Here is a 19,379-nt window from a genome sequence, read left to right as displayed (position 1 = left end):
TCCTTGCCTGTTGTTTATAGCTATCATTAGCGGTCATTTAATACTGAATGTTATTACAACATCTGCTGATTTGTAGTATTTTCGATTTCTTATTTAAATCATTATTACTACCAGAAAGCAGATTGTGAACAAAATATTTATTAAATGGTTAGAAAACTGAGAAATTCAGAAAATGGCATTTACAAAAATTAAAGAACTGGTGTCACGAAATAGCAAACGCATTGTAACCCATTAGAAAAGGAAAAGAACAGCGTTATACATATAAATAAATGTTCCAACATTTTATATATTTTACAGCTTTTTAAAGAAACATTGGAGCAAAATTGCATTGGTTCTACGTATATCACAGTGTCCATATTTTCTGGGTTTAAATGTGTTCTCCAGGTTTTTGTGCTGTTATGTGCTAGAACTCCTTCTGAAGATCTGTAAAAGACACATTTGAAATATTACTTAAGTCACAAACAAAAATCTCCATCATTCAACCCATGTAGATCTGAAGTGAATAACAAAACGGTATCCTAAAGTAATTCAAGCCAATGGAAGCTGAGAGACACATTCATAAACTCACCACTCTTCTTCAGCATCTCGCCTTTACGAGATCGAGCCAATCCCTCCAAAAATCGATCAAAGACCTTCACGTACTTGGCCAGGCTGGTGCGCTTATAGTCTGGATGCAAATTAATAAAAATCACATTTACAAATAATTACAAACATGCCAAGATTCAGTGACTTCATGAAGACTAAAGTGTGAATCTAGAACAGTTTCACATGCATAGAAACAGAGTATGGTTGCTCACCTCTGATTCTGCGGCGCTCTCCAGCATCTTGCTCATTGTCCTTCATTTCATCCTCCTCGGCGTCATCTGTTCTGGGTCTCTCCAGCTCCTCACAAATAAGACTACAAAGAGACAAAGTAGTCCTTTAGTAATCATGCAAAAGCAATTGTCATGACTACTAGTTATATACGGAAAGACAAAACAAATATGGACACAGATAAATTCAGCATTTACCTTATGGTAGGAACCTCAAATGGATCAAATGTGTCCAGTTCTTTTAGATCTATTGGTACAGAGATTCGACCTAAGGACAGAATTGAAGACGGTGAGTGACTTTGCATTTATAGTTGTGGAGTAACTATAATTTATTTTATTTAGAACGACTTCTAATACATACAGAAGAGTAATAGTCCATGATGTGAACAGGCTTTTAACGTGTTCAGAATACTGTGCTAAGATGCAAAAATGCAGTGCTGTTCTCAGCTCTTCAGTCTTGGGGGTCTCACCTGTCTTAGGGTGCACACTGAAGGGGCTTTTCAGCAAGTGGTTGACTCCTTTACTGACATTCACGTCTAGGCGTGGGTAACAATACTGCAGCATGATCTCTTTATCAAAGTACTGACCACTCTTCTTACTGCTCGACTTCACATGAACAGACAAACAAACTGGAATTATCCTGGGAAACTGAACAATTTCTCTGTCACTGATAAATTCTCAATGTTTGTGTTCGCATTTACCTTTTTATGGTCGACCAGAACGCAGAGTTTGTCCCATCGCTTCATTGGATTCTTTTCACCCTGATAAAAATCCACCAACTCCTTTCTGATATGTGCAGTTAAACTTAAAGAAAACACAAAGCTGGGATTTATGTATGATGAAATACACTGACCACATCTTTATGACAATATGTACAGTATCACAATGTAACCCAGCACAATGTGCAATCGAAACATGTTCATAACTGCTAAACATGTATTATAGGGAGAATGGAAGGATATCTTCAGGTAGAAGACCGAGCACTTTGTCTACGCTCTCCTTACTGCTCAGTATGTCCTGTCCCACAATGGCGTACTGTAGGAAATAGCGTTCGACCACAGCTAGAGATTGACTGAGAGAGAGAGGAAAAGATTGTAAATATTTAAGCATTTGTCAGATGTTTTTATCCAAAGCAGTTTACAGAACTTTCTACCCCAGGCAAGCGATACTACTAGATGGTTTCAAAGCAACAACATATACAAATGTTACTGAGCATGTACACTTCTGTGGCCTAAATTTAACTTCCGGTACACATCCACAAAGAACATATTCCCTGTAGATTATTTCTGACAAGCAAAATAAATTAATTATTTACATTAGCTAGCAAGTTTAAAGTCTAGCCAGTAATATTTTGGGTTGCCAGCAGAAGCACAGTGACTTGGCTAAACTTAAATGTAACAAACAAAGATGACCCATTTAAAAAACATATTTATTAAAAAAGATTATTCAATAAATTTATTTATTTAATACAATTATTATACAATATAATATGAATATATATTAAATAATATATAAATAGTTATATGATAAGCTACAAGCCAGACCGACCAACCAACACAGACCAGAAGTAAACTTCAAGCCAGATTTATTCCAATTGTAATTTTCCACATTGATCACTTTCAAAAAGATATCAGCATGCTTAAAAAGAATATATAAAATTGTCACTATATATTAAAGTAAATGAATGGAGGTTTTACCTAATGAAAGGATGGATTGGATCCAAGAGTATAACTTTTCTCACAGTCTCCTCACCGCCCTATGTTAAGAGACACAATCATTAAAAGACAACATAAAGAGCTGACTTTTGTGAAAGACTTCAAAACAATATTCAGCTATGTGATGTTTACCTTGACTAAACTGAGATACTCTGCCACAGCGGACCGCGCAGCCACTGAGAGCTTCCTAGCAGCATCATCACAAACCCAGCAATGCACTCCTCTTCTACCAGAGTACACCCACATAAGATCATGGAACCCAAAGTCCTCTGAAGCGCACATGTAGTAGAGCATTGATTAAAAACCACGTTTTTATTCGTCCTGATGTTGCACCTGCCTTATCATCTGTTCTACACACCTCGAAGTGCCCGGTCCAGAATCCGGATAGCGATGGTCATTAGAGTCCAACATTTTAAGCAGATATCAGCAGCACTGAAAGATATCAAGAAGTACGTCTAGGTGCATATTCAGAACATGAAGGGAATACGAGAGTATTTCAATCTGTATACCTGCAGCAACTTCTGACATCATCATAATCTGTCATGTCAATGTCAAACACCAGCTCTTTCTCCAGGGCCTGGAAAGTTCCAGACTTCACTGTGTTATGTTGACTGGGCTGTAATAGGACCAGACTGTTATGATTACTTCATTACACATACTGTCTGTTGATAAATCCACTTTATTTCACAAATGAGGCAACAGCATCATATCACACAGCAAATGGTACAAAGCTACATATATGAAATTTCATTTCAACCATTATTTGTACAGCAAAATAATCACTTATGTACTTTATACAGTACATTGCATTACGATGTTCTGTATAACAGGAAATAAAACGTTTCATTCCCTGTAAACATGCTACGTAAATCTTGCCAATGATCCATTTATCTATTCATCAGTGCGCATGATACATACAGTATATCGAGATAAATAACAGGAATATTGTTAAATCAGATTCATCACCCGGTGGCTGTAAACTGCTCCAATGTCTATCTTGTATGGCACCATTTTCTGCATCTCTTTCTCCAGCTCATTCTGAGTGCTGAATGACTGATATCTCACATATATGTCATCCTTTAGAGTAAAGGAAAATTCACGATTCTGGAAATAGTTTTTAAACACTGCAACAGACAAAATGCAGAGAATGGGGTTAGAAATCCTCACGTTGAATTATGAAGTGATAAAGCAGGTTGTCAGTCTTGCTGATTTGTGAATTAAAATACATTCAACTCAAAACGTCTTTTCATATTTTGTACTGCAAACACACAGAATACGGAATAAAACAAGCTTCAGTGATTCACTCAATGTATGCAGACTGCGACATGGTTATATTTGTGAATGTATTTACTTACCACCACCATAACTTAACCAGCGATAGTACTGTGGAAATGGAAATAAGCGGCGATAATAAAGCGGTAACAAGTCAGGCAAACAGGCGGAATCATAATCCGAAATCGGCATGTTTATATCGATCAGTGATTCTCAATGACAGCAGACTTCTCCCGCTGATCCTGCACACAGCGCGGGAAAACGAACGTAAATAGGAAATGACGCACTCGATCTCGCTCGGTGGCGCCGTGGTCTCGACGTGTGTTTCATGCGCTGCTGCCACCTTTAGGCTCGGAAAGCGCCGCTGATGGGAACCAAAGCAACGTATTTATGAAAATGAAAGCAAACTTTGGCATAAGGTGGAGGATGTTTGGGGGTATACAGAAACGTGCCGATTTCCTCTCGACACCGCAGTTCAGTCACTACACACAGGTGTTGGTTGGGAAGATGTGTGTGAGGGATGAAGGTGTGGGCTGCAGACAGAGCAATTCCGTTTGGTGTCGCTGCAGTCACAGAACATAACGTCAAGATGAGCTATAGTGTTGGTTTTTTAAATAAATTCGTCCAAGACCACAACTTACCCATGTTTATTTTTGTCCATATTGTTGTTGATAATACCTAAAAACAGTTCTGGATAAAATGAGTACATTTTGGGGATAGTTCACTCAGAAGTGAAAATTCTTTCAGAATTGACTCGCCCTTAAATTGTGTTTAATCCCGTGTACATTTCTTCGGGTCACTGAACACAAATAATGATTTTCAGAAGAATGTTTGAAACCAAACACTTTTGACTTTCACGTAGGGTAGGGAGAAAACTACTGGTGGTAGTCAATGGTGCCCCAGAACGGTGTAGTTTCCAACGTTCTTTAAAATATCTTCCTTCGTGTTCAACAGAACTAAGAATTGTATACATTTTGGGAACAACTCGATTGCCAGTAAATTATGTCAGGTTTGGGTGAAGTGTTCCTTTAAACTAAGCCTTTTAAGAAGGATCCACTACAATTATTCAATGCTCACACATTTAATTTCTTTCCACATAGGGCAGAACATCCTCAAATACCGGCTAAACAACTACACACCTCCCATATGTTGTCTACGTGGTGCTAATGCTGAATTCTCAGGCACTGCAGTAGACACATGAAGGTAAATGTTTGGAGCGTATACTTTGTGTGTTTGTACAGTTGTGTGTGTGGAGGATTTTCCCTGGGCCTTTGTTGTGTTAAAGGGCTAGTTTACCCCAAAAAAGACAATTCTGTAATCATTTGCTCACCCTCAGGTGGTTTCAAACCTGTACACATTTATTTGTTCTGTTAAACACAAAGGAATATATTTGTAAGAATATAAGCAATTTTCAGTTCTGGGAAAAAAATATTTGATCTTTTTTGTTCTGTTGAACACAAAAATGAGATATTTTGAAGGATTTGAGAAAGGAACAGTTCTGGAACACCTTTGACTACAATTTAATGTTTCCTACTATGGTAGTCGATGATATTCCAGAACTGAAAATTGCTAACATTCTCCCTAATATCGTTCTCTGTGTTCATCATAAAGTAATTTATACAGGTATGAAAGTAAATGATGACAGAATTTTTATTCTGTCATCATCAAGTACGATGTATTTGACAATGTATGCTAGCAACGCCTGTATTTGACAATGTATGCTAGCAACTTCTAAGCAAATTGAGTTTTGCTAACACGGGGAGACAAGTAAAGTGAGTTTGCTTTTTCAGTCATTTTCAATATATACAGGCCTTTGCATTCACTCTATATGCGTTTGAAGACGTAATATTAGTGTAGCAACAGAATCCATAATGTAACCAGGTACACACGTATACACACACACACACGTTTCTATACATTGTGGGGACTTTTATACTGGACAAACAGTATATTCTATTGCCATCCCGTAATCCAATCCCAAAACCTAACCATCACAGAAAACGTTCGGCATTTATACATTTTCAAATAAACATAATTTGTTATGTTTAATAATCCTGTTGAATTGTTGGGATCGGCCATCGCACACACACAGACACACTCTTCAAATGCATTATTTCTATTAAATCCTTTTCATTACATTTTCTAACCTAATCAAAAATCCATTTGGCAGCTATTGAAGCTTTACCCTCTGATGTATCACGAAGCAAACCTGCATTTTTTACAAGTGTACAAATTAGTAGCTGTACTTTTTATAAAAATATAATAAAAAACAAATAGATATTTTCCACTGATAGATTATTATAAAGTGTGCATCAGTAAGAAAACCCAAATCTTATATTTGGTATATAAAAATTCATATTACTCATGTTATTTACAGTATGCGTGGTCTCTGTTATCTCAAACAGAGGTAAGGTTTAAGGTTTATTTTTTACAGAAAGCAGATTTAAATTGTCATCATCCAGTTTATCCAATTGTTATTAAATTGCAATTTTAAAATCTTTTTGTTACACTGGTGTGACTAATGTGGCTAAATAAATAAATAAATAAATAAATGAATGGAGTCTCTGTGATGGGCAGAGATAAAATAAGGTTGTCGGTGTACCTTAACCACCTTCTTTACTCGATGAGTTGTGACAGAAATAGACTTTAAAGTTTGTCTAATAACAATGGCAGGGGCTGGTAGAGGCACGAGAGGGGAAGGGTGTTATCTGGGCGACAGGGTAAAGCATCTCAGGACTTGAAGAGCGGAAATCCACCGACAGAAGAGTCTCTATTGTTGAGCTCATATCCTCCTCCAGACCTGGTGTTCTCCGTGTGTGGGTGGAAGTGACTCTTCCCTCTGCGGAAAATCTCAAAGCCAGGCTTTCCTTTATAAGCCCTTCCGTCGGAGGAGGAAAAGAAGTTCCTATAAAGCAGGTGCTGAAGCATGCAGACTGTTGAGGGCGGTTTGTGCAGGCGAGACAGGCTCTGACACACTTTTAGACATCTGAGGAGGATATGCTTACTGCCTGCTTTGTTGTCAATAGACTGTGAGTTTTGAGTTTGAAACGTGATGTTACAGGTGACATCAGTTACTGATGGTAGATCAGACGACAACAGCTGTCTAAGAGCATTAAGCAATAGTATGCTATCTAGTGATCACTGTTTTGGTGGTCATTTAAATCAAGTGAATTACTGATCATGTCATTGAATGGAAGGATTGCGTGGTTACCGTTTAGATTCAGGATAAAGGGAGGGCACAGGTGTTAATTAAAATGCCCTCTTGATCAGTGCCCGACCAGCACCTACGTGCCATTCTCATACAGAATGTATTGTGTATGTTCATATGAGAGATGTTTAATACTTCATTTCGTACCATCTTTTCCGTCACCACTTAGTAAATCTGTTTTCATTTCTAACACAACGCGAACCAACAGGCAGGCGCTTTCTCGCCAAGACTTTACAGTTGCTATGACTACATTTCTTCTGCAGTAAATAGGTTGTCTGTCACAGTAAAGTCAAAGAGAATACGTGTTTTATATCTAGTCCTCTCACAAACTCTCTCCTCACAGGTACACAAGGCTGTGGCTGAATAGAATCAAGGCTTTGCTTGACTTTGAGGGTTTTCTCTTTAAAGGGACAGTACACCCAAAAATGAAAATTCTGTCATGAATTACTCACCCTCTAGTTTTTCCAAACATTAAACGTTTCTTTATTCAGCTGTACATAAAGAAAGATAATTGGAAGAATGTTGCTGACAGACAGTTGTGGGGCGCCATTGACCACCACATTTTTTCTACTATGGTAGGAACTAGGTTTGCACAGTGTACCGGTGCTATGGTAGCATCGTGATGCTAAAGCTCTAAATACCCGCGATGCCTCTCTATTTTTGAAACGGTAGTATAGTACCGTACTTAATGTTGCGCATTAATATTAATTTGAACACTTACACCTTTTGCGGTGTTTATCTCCTAAATTAATGTGTGTTTTGAATGACTCGGACGAGATAATTATTAAAATTTGCGTTTTGAACGAGTTGATCAAACTTTACACCACCTTAGTTCTGCATTTAAAGTAAGCCTATATTTCCCTTTATTAAGACTGCTGTATCAATGAAATTTGTCCCACATTTGAATTAGTTCCCACGTGAAAATGTATCTATCGTACTTTAGTATTAACTACAGTAAACTACTAAAACTCATAGACACTAGTGTTTTTGAGTCTTACCATAGTACATATTTAAGTATTATTTGCTACAATTTATCCAATTACTACAGTACATATTGTGTGTTTGTACAGTTGTGTGTGTGTAGGTATTATCAACAACAATATGGACAAAAAGAAACATGGGTCAGTGGTGGTCTTGGACGAATTTATTTAAAAAACCAACACTATTGCTCATCATCACAAAGTATAATACAGTTAACTAAAGTCAATACAAAATGTTTCATCTACATCATTTTGTATAGATTTGAATTATGAACATGGCACAGCATCGTGATACTACTTGGTATCGAGATACTTCAGCTAGTGTAGTATCATACGACAAGTTTATGGTACCGTGACTACCCTATAGGAACAACTACACTATTTTCATTTTTGGGGAACTATCCCTTTAAGAGCAGCACACGATCAAAACAAAACGGGTATTGCCAGATCAGGGGTGGACAGTTTGTTTACTCATGTCTAGCTATATTAGCTACAATAGCTTGCATTTTACTTGAGAGAGCTTATAAGCTGTAGAAGTCATTTTTTCTATAAGTTTCTATATACATTTAGTTTCTCAGTAAGGGGCTCAGTTTTTTATAGACAACCAAACCAGCTCAGCACTAAATTTAATTAAATCATCATAACACTGTTAAAAATGATGAGCTCTTTAAATCATGTTGACACATGTTTTTCAATTCTCATCAAAATAATTATTTTAATAAGTTTAAAGAAATGCAACTACATTTTTTTTGTCAGTTTAATATAATTATAATTAGATATAAAAATATATTTCTTATGATGTACATATTATGAGGCATGGCAAACTTTTTTTGTAAGTTTGTAGGGTGCATCCCTTTGTGCCCCCCATGAAGACTTTTAATCTTAAACTTGGAATTTATTTAAACCTAAAACATATTCAGTTATGCAAGGCTGGAACATCAATTATTTGGTCTATATGTACATACAGTATGTGTGTGTACCTATGCATGTACACTTGTGTATGTATATGAAGAGTTTGGTTCCAAAACTGAGATAACGGAGAACTCCCTTTTTTAAATCATGTTTTTTATTATGTTTACATGTTTTATTGTTTTGTATTGTGTTCTTTTTTTAGTAATTATGGCTCAACAAACGGGGGTCAATCCAAAATTAAACACCTGAGCCCGAGCGTGGGACATCTGGACAGTAAAACTAGGTCAGATTATTTTCTAAAACATGTTCTTTGACCTAAATTTTCAGCTGTAACGAGCAGACAACCTGGTTTCTGATTTAACTGTAGGCTCCAGACACACAGCCGCCCTGACCTGTCTAAACACATACACCCTCGCCCCTCTCTGGCTCAGGGACCCAGATGCCGTAAAATCATGGTTGGCCAATTAAACAGCCAAATATGCTCATTCGTTATCAGCATACCTCAGGGGTTCATCGTGATGCACTGTACGTGCATGTGTGTGTCCGTTGTAGGAGGGAGTGATAATGGGGGTTGGGTGTACCTCATGGGTTTTGGCATGAAGTACACCCAAGAGGAAAGATGCATGTGTTCGGTTGTCAATGCTGAATAAATAAGCTGGGCACATTTTACTTTAACACATTTGTCCTTGTTTTTTGTACAGTTTTATCTAGTTGTAAATGTAGGATGTGAATTGAGATGTTCCACATTGTTTATGCTAATATGTGAATATAATTATTACGCTAATTAAATTCAGTCATTTTTCCTAAGGCCACACGGCCTGCAGTTGCACTGGAGATAGTGTGTATACAGACAGTTATTGAGATCGATTTACTGGGTTGACTGGGCTTAAAAAAACAGTTTGAGACTTTGTGGTGTCATTTGTTCCTCAGTTAATATTACTATGTGAAAGTTAATAATATCACAAGCTAAGAAAAAGTGTATTAAAATAACACCTTTAAAAACCCACATTCTAAAAGTGCTCATAATCATCATAATGTATATCATTGGAAGCACTGAAGTCACAGTGTCTAGTGTTAAGAAGCCTGCATGTGTGTTTTTTTTTAAATCTGAGAAGGTAACTGAGAAGAATAAGACTCTCCACAAAGTGTTTTTTGTCTTAGATGACGGTTCAACATTGCTTTAGAGAGCATAGAGAAAGAGAGAAACAGCCAGGAGCTCTTTACCAAAGCATTCTGAGACTGTTGGTTTGCTTTCATCCATCTTTATTTTAAAGCTTCACTGCTATTTCCTGGCTCTTTATGACATTTTAACTTTCAAGGGTTTCTGTAAAATTGCAGTCTCGCTTTTAAGCTGTGGACGATCAATGTTGTCTTGACTTAATAGTTCAGTGAAAGAGCTGAACATATGGCACTCCAGTTTAATCACAAATATTCTATAGCAGAATATGAATTTTATTTGACCATATGGAGCTGATTGGGGACGATTAATCTGTCTAAAATACCTTGTCTTGTTTGACTTCAAAGATTGCATTAGAAGAGCTGACTGAAGATTTTGCTTCCGACTATATGAAAATAAATATGAACAGTTATATTTTCTGACCAAATGTAGGTTTTAATTCATTTAAGACACATGAGACAAGGAACAAAATCAATAAACAATATTCAATATAAAATAGATTGTCTGAAACTGAGGAAATCAAACAGAACCATCAATAATCAACTTTTCATGAATAAGTTATACACATAAAATTTGACACAGTCATACTGTCTGTTTTTCAATTGTTTGATTCACAGACATTATTTTAAAGGGTTGTACAAAAATTATTATTTACGACATTAATGTCCAGGAAGTTGTGGAGGTCCACCACATCAAACGTATAACATATAAGAGTGCTACTAAATAAGACAACAGTAACAAATGTATATCTAGATAATGGCGTGTGAGGTGCATCACATATTGTCATGGTGACTTTATCTGTACAGCCATTGCTTTAAGCTACAGTGAGAGAACTGTTTCCTGTATTTTCTCTTTGACATTCTTGGGTGGTTTCAGACAGTCCACCTTATCTTGCTTCTCTGTTGCTGGGCAACAGTGTAAAATTTGTGATTCTATAGCATATGATGTAGGCTTATGTATACTTAGGAAGTAAATGAAATCAAAATGAAGAAGTTCAGAGGTGCTATTAAGGCAGGTCCAGTTTATATCTACTCTCTTTTCTGTTCACTCTCGCACACTATCCAAATGTCTTCTCTTCTCAACTTTAGGTGCTACAAATGGTAGACTTCAACATCATCCAAATATTTGGGTTAGCATTCAATAGGGCTGTTTACTCATAGATGTCAGAATATAATTTCATGATCGAACAGAGTTAGCTTTTGTTGTCAGGCTTTTAGAATGAGCTTCTTTTTTGATGGCTGTTAAATAGCAATATTCATGAGAGCACAAAGACGAACCCCATGATTTCAGTGTAGTGAAAAACTGATCATTTTAGAAATTTGATACATAATAATTTATTCCCAAATCAGCAGTGATCATTTTAAATTGTATGAACAACTGATTCTGTCCTATTCCTTGTAATGCCCTAGCTTGGAGCTCTCAATTAATTTTATACACAGCCATTTATAAAACCAAACTGAGGATTTTGTCATTTTACGATTAAGCATTACGCAACCAGGGATAGCATGATTTAAAACAGAGATTACTACAGGGAGGTTTAGTCGTCTTTGACAGTGAGATGACCAAATGTGTATCCCAAACTTCCCAAATTTTAATGCACTTTAGTATTGAGCCTCACTACATGTAAAGGAAGACATTAGAGTTAAACCAAATTATTTATGGTTGGGGCAGATTTTACGATTACTGTAGAAAGTGCAGTGAAAAATACTCAAAGTGCATCAACAGGCACATTTTAAATACTTATGTAACATTGATCAATTTTGGGGGACTGACCCGTCTTGTAGTAATCTCTTATCCCGTCTGTCCCTAATCCTCTCAGCCCGTCTTTAAAATTACTTCAGAGAAAGTAAAAACAAGCCCTCCACAGCTGGAATGGGCAATAACTTTTGTGTGTTTTGCTCTGTAGGGCAATCCTGTCTCAAAAAGGCAATGCAGGACTTTACCCAATTGACTGAGATGTATGACCCACTCTCTAGTGTTATGAAGGGCTTTGGTAAAGAGAGAGAGACTGAAGAATTGTGCGTCAGCATCTCCTACACATTTGGATCCCACAAGTGTGATTCGAAGCTTTGTCTAGCTACAAATTTATAAGCATCCTCATATTTCTGTCCAGTCTTGTTTAGCTTCTACCCTCTTTCTTTAATGACATTTCATCTGTATTGTTGTAAATCAGTGCCCACGCTCAGAGTTTTTGACCTCAGCAAGCATAGCTTAATCATGTATTGAAATGGCCACTAACACCAACTTGTATTCAATCATCTGCTTTCATCCAGTTCGTCTCGCATCCACTAAAGTGCATAAATAGAATCGCACCCTCTTACTTTGAATATTAGCTTATGTTCACAGTTCATTCCCTACTTTCATACTCGTATACACTTTTACAAATAACACTAACTTGAAAAAGTTTCACACGTTCATTTCCAATAATCCTTCCTTTGTCTGATTGATCATTAATACAAAATGCAGTACATGTGAAGCCATACGCTGGTAAAGGGAAACTCTTAACAGCGGCATCTGCTCTTTGACGTAGGGATGAGTGTGTTTGTAGGTGGGGTGTCAGAACGGAAGAACAAAAATATAGAGAGAGGGAGGGGTCACGAAAGGCCATGACCTCCCCTCCTCTTAAACCCCCTAACCAATCCCTCTCTAGGAGCGAAAAATGTGTTGTCGGAGCTAGAGCGACATATTTGGGCTCACATGATGGAGCAGCTCTTGGTTCTTTGTTTGCTGAAAGATGAAGTCAGGAGCTCCGGCTTGCTGGGCAGGTGAAGGAGGCGTTTGGAGAGTCGGCGTGTTGGGCTTTGCTTCACAGGCGGCTGCAGTTTGTTGAGACACGTGAGTGCTGCCAAGCGGAACACGCTGTGGATGCTCTTTTCTGATGTGAATGCGGAACATTCCAGGTACAACTCCGCTCCTACCTGTTTTGCTAGCAAGGTACCCTGGGGGGGTGAAAAGACAATGACAAAAGGCAACAGAACACAGTGAGGTTTACAAAGGGAGGGTGTGAAAAACTAACCTGTTCATGAGAAATGGGTGTCAGTCTCTGATTGGACAACTCCATTAGTGTGCAAACATCTGTGCGGAGGTCCGTCTTGCAGCCAACCAGAATTATGCGTGTACTGGGACAGAAATCCATAATTTCTGCTTTCCACTGTGGATAGATGGAGACATTATGTTGGCATACCTGCCAATAAAGTGCTTTGGAAACCAACAATGTAAGGTGCATCACCTTTTTCAGGGCACTTTCGACGGTGTCAGGACGACTTATTTCGAAGCACAGCAGAACAGCATCTGCGTCACTGTAGCAGAGAGGCCTGACGTTATCGTAATATGGCGAACCTGCAGTAGCAAACGCAACAAAGTTAAATAATGGCACACTTAATGAATCCAGACGTTTAACTTAATAATTTAGTAAGGAATAAATAATTGACATTATGAAAGTTTTGTGAAGGAGATTTGTGTTTATAACACAATAAAAATATACAATAATCATTTAAATAAAAGCTAAATGTATGGCACTACTCACGATAGGTGTGTGCATGTGTGTGGGCGATTCTCAGAGATTCCTGTATTGACAGAGTGAGTTGCCCGAGGAGGTCTTGTCCCCTTCCGCACATTAAACCTCATCTCATTCCGTAACTATGGCAACGGCATTGAAGGATGTTCACATAAACACTAATATGACTCTAGTAGGTCGATAGAAAAAAAATGCTAGTCCATTAAAGATGCGTTTCACCCAATATTAATCTCTACTCTGTATTTTGTGCTGATTAGCGAGTTTCGAGTCTAGATTGTTGGGTGTTGGGTGAGTTGGTCACGTAATACTCCTTTACAGGTAGTCAGCTAACTAGGTTATAGTGGCTGGAACATGGCCAAAGTGACATTATGAATCTGCACTCAATGCTAATTTATTTAGTCTACTCTACAATAGAGACTACACTGTTTAGGACATTTTGCAGAAGACTGAATGATGTGTCTGTATGAGGGGTTATTGTTATACAGTGGGGCAAATGTTTTGACACGCTGCCAATTTTTCAAATTTTCCCACTTACAAAGAATGGAGAGATCTGTAATTTTCATCGTAGATAAATCTCAACTGTGAGAGACAATGTAAAACAAAATCCAGAAAATCATGTTGTATGATTTTAAAATAATTAATTTCCATTTTATTGCATGAAATAAGTATTTGATACAATAGAAAAATAGAACTTAATATTTGGTACAGAAACCATTGTTTACAATTACAGAGGTCAGATGTTTCCTTTAGTTCTTGACCAGGTTTACACACACTGCACAAGGGATTTTGGTCCACTACTCCATACAGCTCTTCTCCAGATGTTTCAGGTTTGGGGCTGTCGCTGGGCAGCACAGAGTTTCAGCTCCCTCCATAGATTTTCTATTGGGTTCAGGTCTGGAGACTGGCTAGGCCACTCCAGGACCTGGAAATGCTTCTTATGGATCCACTCCTTAGTTGCCCTGGCTTTGTGTTTGGAGTCATTGTCATGCTGGAAAGACCCAGCCACAACCCATCTTCAATGCTCTTACTGAGGGAAATCTTGCGATACATGGCCCCATCCATCCTCCCCTCAATACGGTGCAGTCGCCTGTCCCCTTTTCAGAAAAGCACCCCCAAAGCATGATGTTTCCACCCCCACGGTTGGGATGGTGTTCTTGGGATTGTACTCATCCTTCTTCCTCCAAACACGGTGAGTAGAGTTTATACCAAAAAGTTATATTTTGGTCTCATCTGACCACATAACCTTCTCCCAAACCTATGCTGGATCGTCCAAATGGTCTTTGGCAAACTTCAGACGGGACTGGACATGTGCTGGCTTGAACAGGGGGACCTTGCGCGCGCTGGAGGATTTTAATCCATGGCGGTGTAGTGTGTTACTAATGGTAACCATTGAGACCCAGCACTCCTCAGATCATCGACCATGTCCTCCCGTGTAGTTCTAGGCTCATCCCTCACCTTTCTCAGGATCATTGACACTCCAAGAGGCAAGATCTTGCATGGAGCCCCAGTCCAGGGGATATTGACAGTCATCTTGAATTTCTTCCATTTTCTATTAATTGCACCAACAGTTGTTGCCTTCACACCAAGCTGTTTGCTTATTGTCCTGTAGCCCATCCCAGCCTTGTGCAGGTCTACAATTTTGTCCCTTGTGCCCTTAGACAGCTCTTTGGTCTTGCCCATAGTGTAGAGATTGGAGTCTGATTGATTGAGTGTGTGGACAGGTGTCTTTTATACCGGTAACAAGTTAAAACAGGTGCAATTAATACAGTTAATGGGTGGAGGACAGGAAGGCTTCTCAAAGCTAAACAAAAAGGTTCTGAGAGCCAGAATTCTTGCTGGTTGGTAGGTGATCAAATAGTTATTTCATGCAATAAAATGGAAATTAATTATTTAAAAAAAAATACAATGTGATATTCTGGATTGTTTTACATTCCGTCTCTGACAATTGAGGTGTACCTTCGATGAAAATTAACGATCTCTCCATTCTTTGTAAGTGGGAAAACTTCGGCAGTGTATCAAATACTTATTTGACCCACTGTATGTAGTTGTGAAACTCGATAGTAAAACGTCTCCCTTCATCTTTCTCATGGGACCTAATTGCTCCTCCCACTTGACCTCATGTGCTATTCGAAAAACAGATTTTGCATACTGTACTCAAACAGATTTCAAATAATAAGAGCTGGAGAAGTGGCCCTCTCCAGAATGTGTCAAAGGCTTGGCTGTAACCTCTGATGGTTTTGTGCTCTTTGATCTGGAGAGCTAGTGAAGAGATGCCTGAAGCAGCAGAGAGCCAGACGAGCAAATCAATAAAGCCTATGTAATTAGTTGCGATTAGAGGGTGTTTGTTCACATTTCTGATGAGTGTTTGTGTGTGGTGTGCGAGCCTCTGCCGCTCTGCCAACGTTCCTCCCGCACACCAACAAGGGCAGTACACAATTAACAGCCTAGCTGGCTTAAAGGGATAGTTCACTCTTTCGACATTTTCTGACGCTCATGTTATTTCAAACCTGTATGACTTTCTCCTTCAAAATATAAATGAAGATATTTTGAAAAATGTTGGTAGCCCAACAACATTGGCCCTTATTGACTTCCACTTTATGAACACAAAAAGACATTTCTTAGAATCTTCTTATGTGTTTCACAAAAGAAAGAGTCATATACAAAATTGAAATACATGAGCAATAGAATTACAAGATTTTTATTTTTGGGATGAACTATCCATTTAAGATGGATAGATTGGTGTTGCTTGATGGTTGGCTTTCCCAAACTGTGATCTTTAATGCAAGAATGTAAGAAAATACACAGTTTCCTTTTCACTTCTGATCTGGATTCACTGGATTTCGTGTCACTTTCCTGGGTCACTGTGACTACAAGGGAAATTCCACTGCAGTGTTCTTATAAATTCGTGTTTAGCTAAATGCATAGCAGGAAACACCTTGAGCTAAAGTATGAACAGGAAGCACTCTTTAGTTCCATTCTTCTTTAGAGTCAGAATACATTCAGAATACAAGTTTAAATCAAGAAAATATATTCATGCTTTGTGTTGTATAAAAACTTGGATCTGTAATAGATTTCAGGTCACAAGAGGACGCACATATTTTAGTTTTAATACACAGACTGCAAACTAATTCAAAATAGTTTCTAGAATTGAAACAAACTCAAGTCGGTTTTATTTGATACACTCTCTAACCAAAACGGAATAATACTGGAGCAAATCAAAGATATGGAACACAGAAAAAGCCAGAGAGAGAGAGTTTGTTTTCAAATAACTGGGAACTAATCATTTTGAGGAGAGAAGCGTTTTTATCATCTCGATAGAACCTTAAAAACCCAAACATAATGAATAAGACTAGAACATTCTGCAGAAGCCTCAGTTATCTGTCATTGAACCACAGCTCTCTGCTACCAATCTAATCTTAATGAGCCTCATAATCAAAAGCTTGCACAAACACACAGACTAAACATTCCTTAAACCAACGGCTCTTTCATATGACAAATCTAATGTAAGAGCCTTGAAAAGAGCAAACCTCACCAATCCACTTCAGAAAGGACAATATCACTACCACACCATCACAGGCTTCAATTTCAATTTAATGTCACAGTGAGACATTAAAAACGGTTAAACCTTGAAGTTCTTTCAGTAAGAGCTCAGATATCTTCTCTGACCCTGAGAATGTGGAGATTGCCACTGCCACACATCTGATGCTTGAAAAGGGCTCTCAGGTGTCTTCCTATAATGTCCGACTGGTGGACCTCTACTACTTTAACAATACTGTCAAGTCATGAATCCACAAATGTACAGTATATAAACATACTGTATAAGGTGGCTAAAAGGTATTAGGATCCGTTAAATCACCATATGGATTATCTGACATTGCCAATCATTCTTACAAAAATGGTAAGAAACAAACATGACTCAAATCCAGACTAACTTTTATGTTCCCGACCGCTGCTACATAAAATGACAAAACGCTGTACTAATCCAAATGTCAAGATTAAATGAAACATAGTCAAATTAGTTTTGACATGTGGAAAAAGTACAAGGACAAACGAGAAATCTCGTCGAGATAACAGTGACTAAGAGAGCGTATAGAGAGAAAGTTATTATGACGTCATTCTTTAGCAAAATAATGTACGTCACTGCCTAAATATGTTATCAACCAGCGGTCCTTGACGCGTTATACTGCTCGTTTGTTAATCTGTATGCATGCTACGATGTGTAGTAAACCATTTTGATTATTATAAAGGTGACAGCCCATCACTCTCTCTCACCTGACGTGTCCCATAAACTGAGCTCCACGCGCTGCTCCTCCAAGTCCAGTCCAGCTGTGTAGTTCTCAAACACTGTCGGGACGTACGTCTGCAAACGACACAAGACCAATGACAGACGCAGCAAAATGACAGATTGGTGTAATACAGGGTGTGTTAACAATTTGTGATTGCTTGTTGCAGAGGTGTTGGTTTTATAGATTCAACACGTGCGCAACATCAATGCGTAATCAAACACATTCTTATACATATTACATCGCATGCTCAAATAAGCAAGAATATTCTTTAAAATATCCCAGGCACATCTCTTTTTAAATATATCCAATGAACCAGTGCACGAGAGAGAGAGGACGACATACCTCAGGGTAACAGTCCTTGGCCAACACTTGCAACATTGCGGTTTTCCCGCACTGCACGTCTCCCACCAAAACCAGTTTACAACGCATTACCAAAGGCTGGCTGGTCCTCCGCTCCTTCATTTTAAACAAGACGGTCAAGTTAACAGTGACGCCAGACCAGTCCTGTATGCGCCGGCACTTTCGTATAACGGTCCTGTTCAGTATGTTCACACCGCATTGGACTTTGGGTTAAATCACCACGAAAGAGGGAAGTACGGCACTGCGACAATTTATACAGCTCTGCCATCCAATCAGCGCTGCGCTCTGCTGCTCGCGCTCCAGTTTCACCGCCCACCCACCCGGACTCTGTGTATCGATTTTGCTGATGTAAATGCGCAACGTCTCGGACATCTTACAATAAACAACACAGGACTCTTAAAAAGTTCAAAGAGAAGCTTAAAAAATGCATTAATATCTCTGGAAGAAAAAAACTCGGTTCTTGTATGTGTAATAATTAGTTTACATATAACATGAGTTATGTAAAGTGTGACCAAACATATTTGCGCCGACCCAAAGAAATCTGTTGCATTTTGGAATACGATGCACGTGAATGCCTTCACATTCCTCTCTGACATAATGACCCAAACAGGATAAGCTTTATTGACAGTGAGTTGATGTGTAAACAAGGAACACCCTCGAAACTTTATTGACTGTGTGTTGAGTTACACTAAATGTCGAGTTGTTCCTGCTATCCTGTATGTTTGTTTGGCTTCGACAAATGAGCACGTTGTCAAACGAGTGGATGCGTTAAATCTATGATCCAATCCCATTGTTTGTGGAGTAATGTGACTGTAATTAAAGCCCGTCCGCTTTACATTGACACTAATTATATGATATGATATGAAGCCTGCGAGCCGCTGTGAGGCTATATTTAGAGACTGCTGCATTTCAGAGACTGTGGCACATAATGTTCCATTTATATTCAGACCCTTTGTATTAAGCTCCTGGAGTAAGATGATTATGTAACTATTGTTGCAAGATCATCTTTTTCATCTATCTCTTTTGTCTGTGTTTTGTTTAAAGTGCAAATATACAATTGAGCTTGGAAGCAGAGGCAGACCTACAAATGGACAAAAAGCTTGGGAAATTAACCTAAGGTATGGATGTTATGTTTGCATA

General features: G+C 38.3%; 2 protein-coding genes across 2 annotated transcripts; both read right to left on the bottom strand.

Annotated features, from left to right (window-relative positions):
• Position 1: 1 nt before the first annotated feature.
• Positions 2–4,370, bottom strand: prim1 (DNA primase subunit 1). Its single transcript, XM_079478489.1, has 13 exons — positions 3,883–4,370; positions 3,494–3,651; positions 3,037–3,143; positions 2,886–2,959; positions 2,660–2,796; positions 2,510–2,568; positions 1,775–1,884; positions 1,514–1,605; positions 1,283–1,418; positions 1,011–1,080; positions 798–898; positions 569–667; positions 2–423 (listed from the first exon to the last, which is right to left on the bottom strand). Exons 1-13 carry the CDS (start codon positions 3,989–3,991, stop codon positions 404–406), a joined length of 1,272 nt encoding a protein of 423 aa, XP_079334615.1. The 5' UTR covers positions 3,992–4,370; the 3' UTR covers positions 2–403.
• A 5,778-nt stretch (positions 4,371–10,148) lies between these two features.
• On the bottom strand, positions 10,149–18,466 carry rnd1a (Rho family GTPase 1a). The gene is made up of 5 exons (XM_079477488.1): positions 18,222–18,466; positions 17,866–17,953; positions 13,306–13,415; positions 13,093–13,227; positions 10,149–13,015 (listed from the first exon to the last, which is right to left on the bottom strand). The coding sequence occupies exons 1-5, from the start codon at positions 18,339–18,341 to the stop codon at positions 12,770–12,772; spliced, it is 699 nt and encodes a 232-aa protein (XP_079333614.1). The 5' UTR covers positions 18,342–18,466; the 3' UTR covers positions 10,149–12,769.
• Between the last annotated feature and the right edge of the window lie 913 nt (positions 18,467–19,379).

This window comes from Barbatula barbatula (assembly GCF_947034865.1).
Source record: "Barbatula barbatula genome assembly, chromosome: 17".
Lineage (NCBI taxonomy): Eukaryota > Metazoa > Chordata > Actinopteri > Cypriniformes > Nemacheilidae > Barbatula > Barbatula barbatula.
The sequence above is the reverse complement of the archived record's forward strand: the minus strand, read 5'-3'. Positions and strand labels throughout refer to the sequence as shown.

What these genes read in the sequence shown, in the direction of transcription:
- prim1 (XM_079478489.1), bottom strand. Translation starts at nt 3,991, where the DNA reads ATGCCGATTTCGGATTATGATTCCGCCTGTTTGCCTGACTTGTTACCG. An exon ending in TCTGGACCGGGCACTTCGAG is followed by an intron (nt 2,797 to 2,885) that starts GTGTGTAGAACA and finishes TGTGCGCTTCAG; the next exon opens with AGGACTTTGGGTTCCATGAT. An exon ending in TTCTGGTCGACCATAAAAAG is followed by an intron (nt 1,419 to 1,513) that starts GTAAATGCGAAC and finishes GTTCATGTGAAG; the next exon opens with TCGAGCAGTAAGAAGAGTGG.
- rnd1a (XM_079477488.1), bottom strand. Translation starts at nt 18,341, where the DNA reads ATGAAGGAGCGGAGGACCAGCCAGCCTTTGGTAATGCGTTGTAAACTG. An exon ending in CAGTTTATGGGACACGTCAG is followed by an intron (nt 13,416 to 17,865) that starts GTGAGAGAGAGT and finishes TTGCTACTGCAG; the next exon opens with GTTCGCCATATTACGATAAC. An exon ending in TCGAAAGTGCCCTGAAAAAG is followed by an intron (nt 13,228 to 13,305) that starts GTGATGCACCTT and finishes ATCTATCCACAG; the next exon opens with TGGAAAGCAGAAATTATGGA.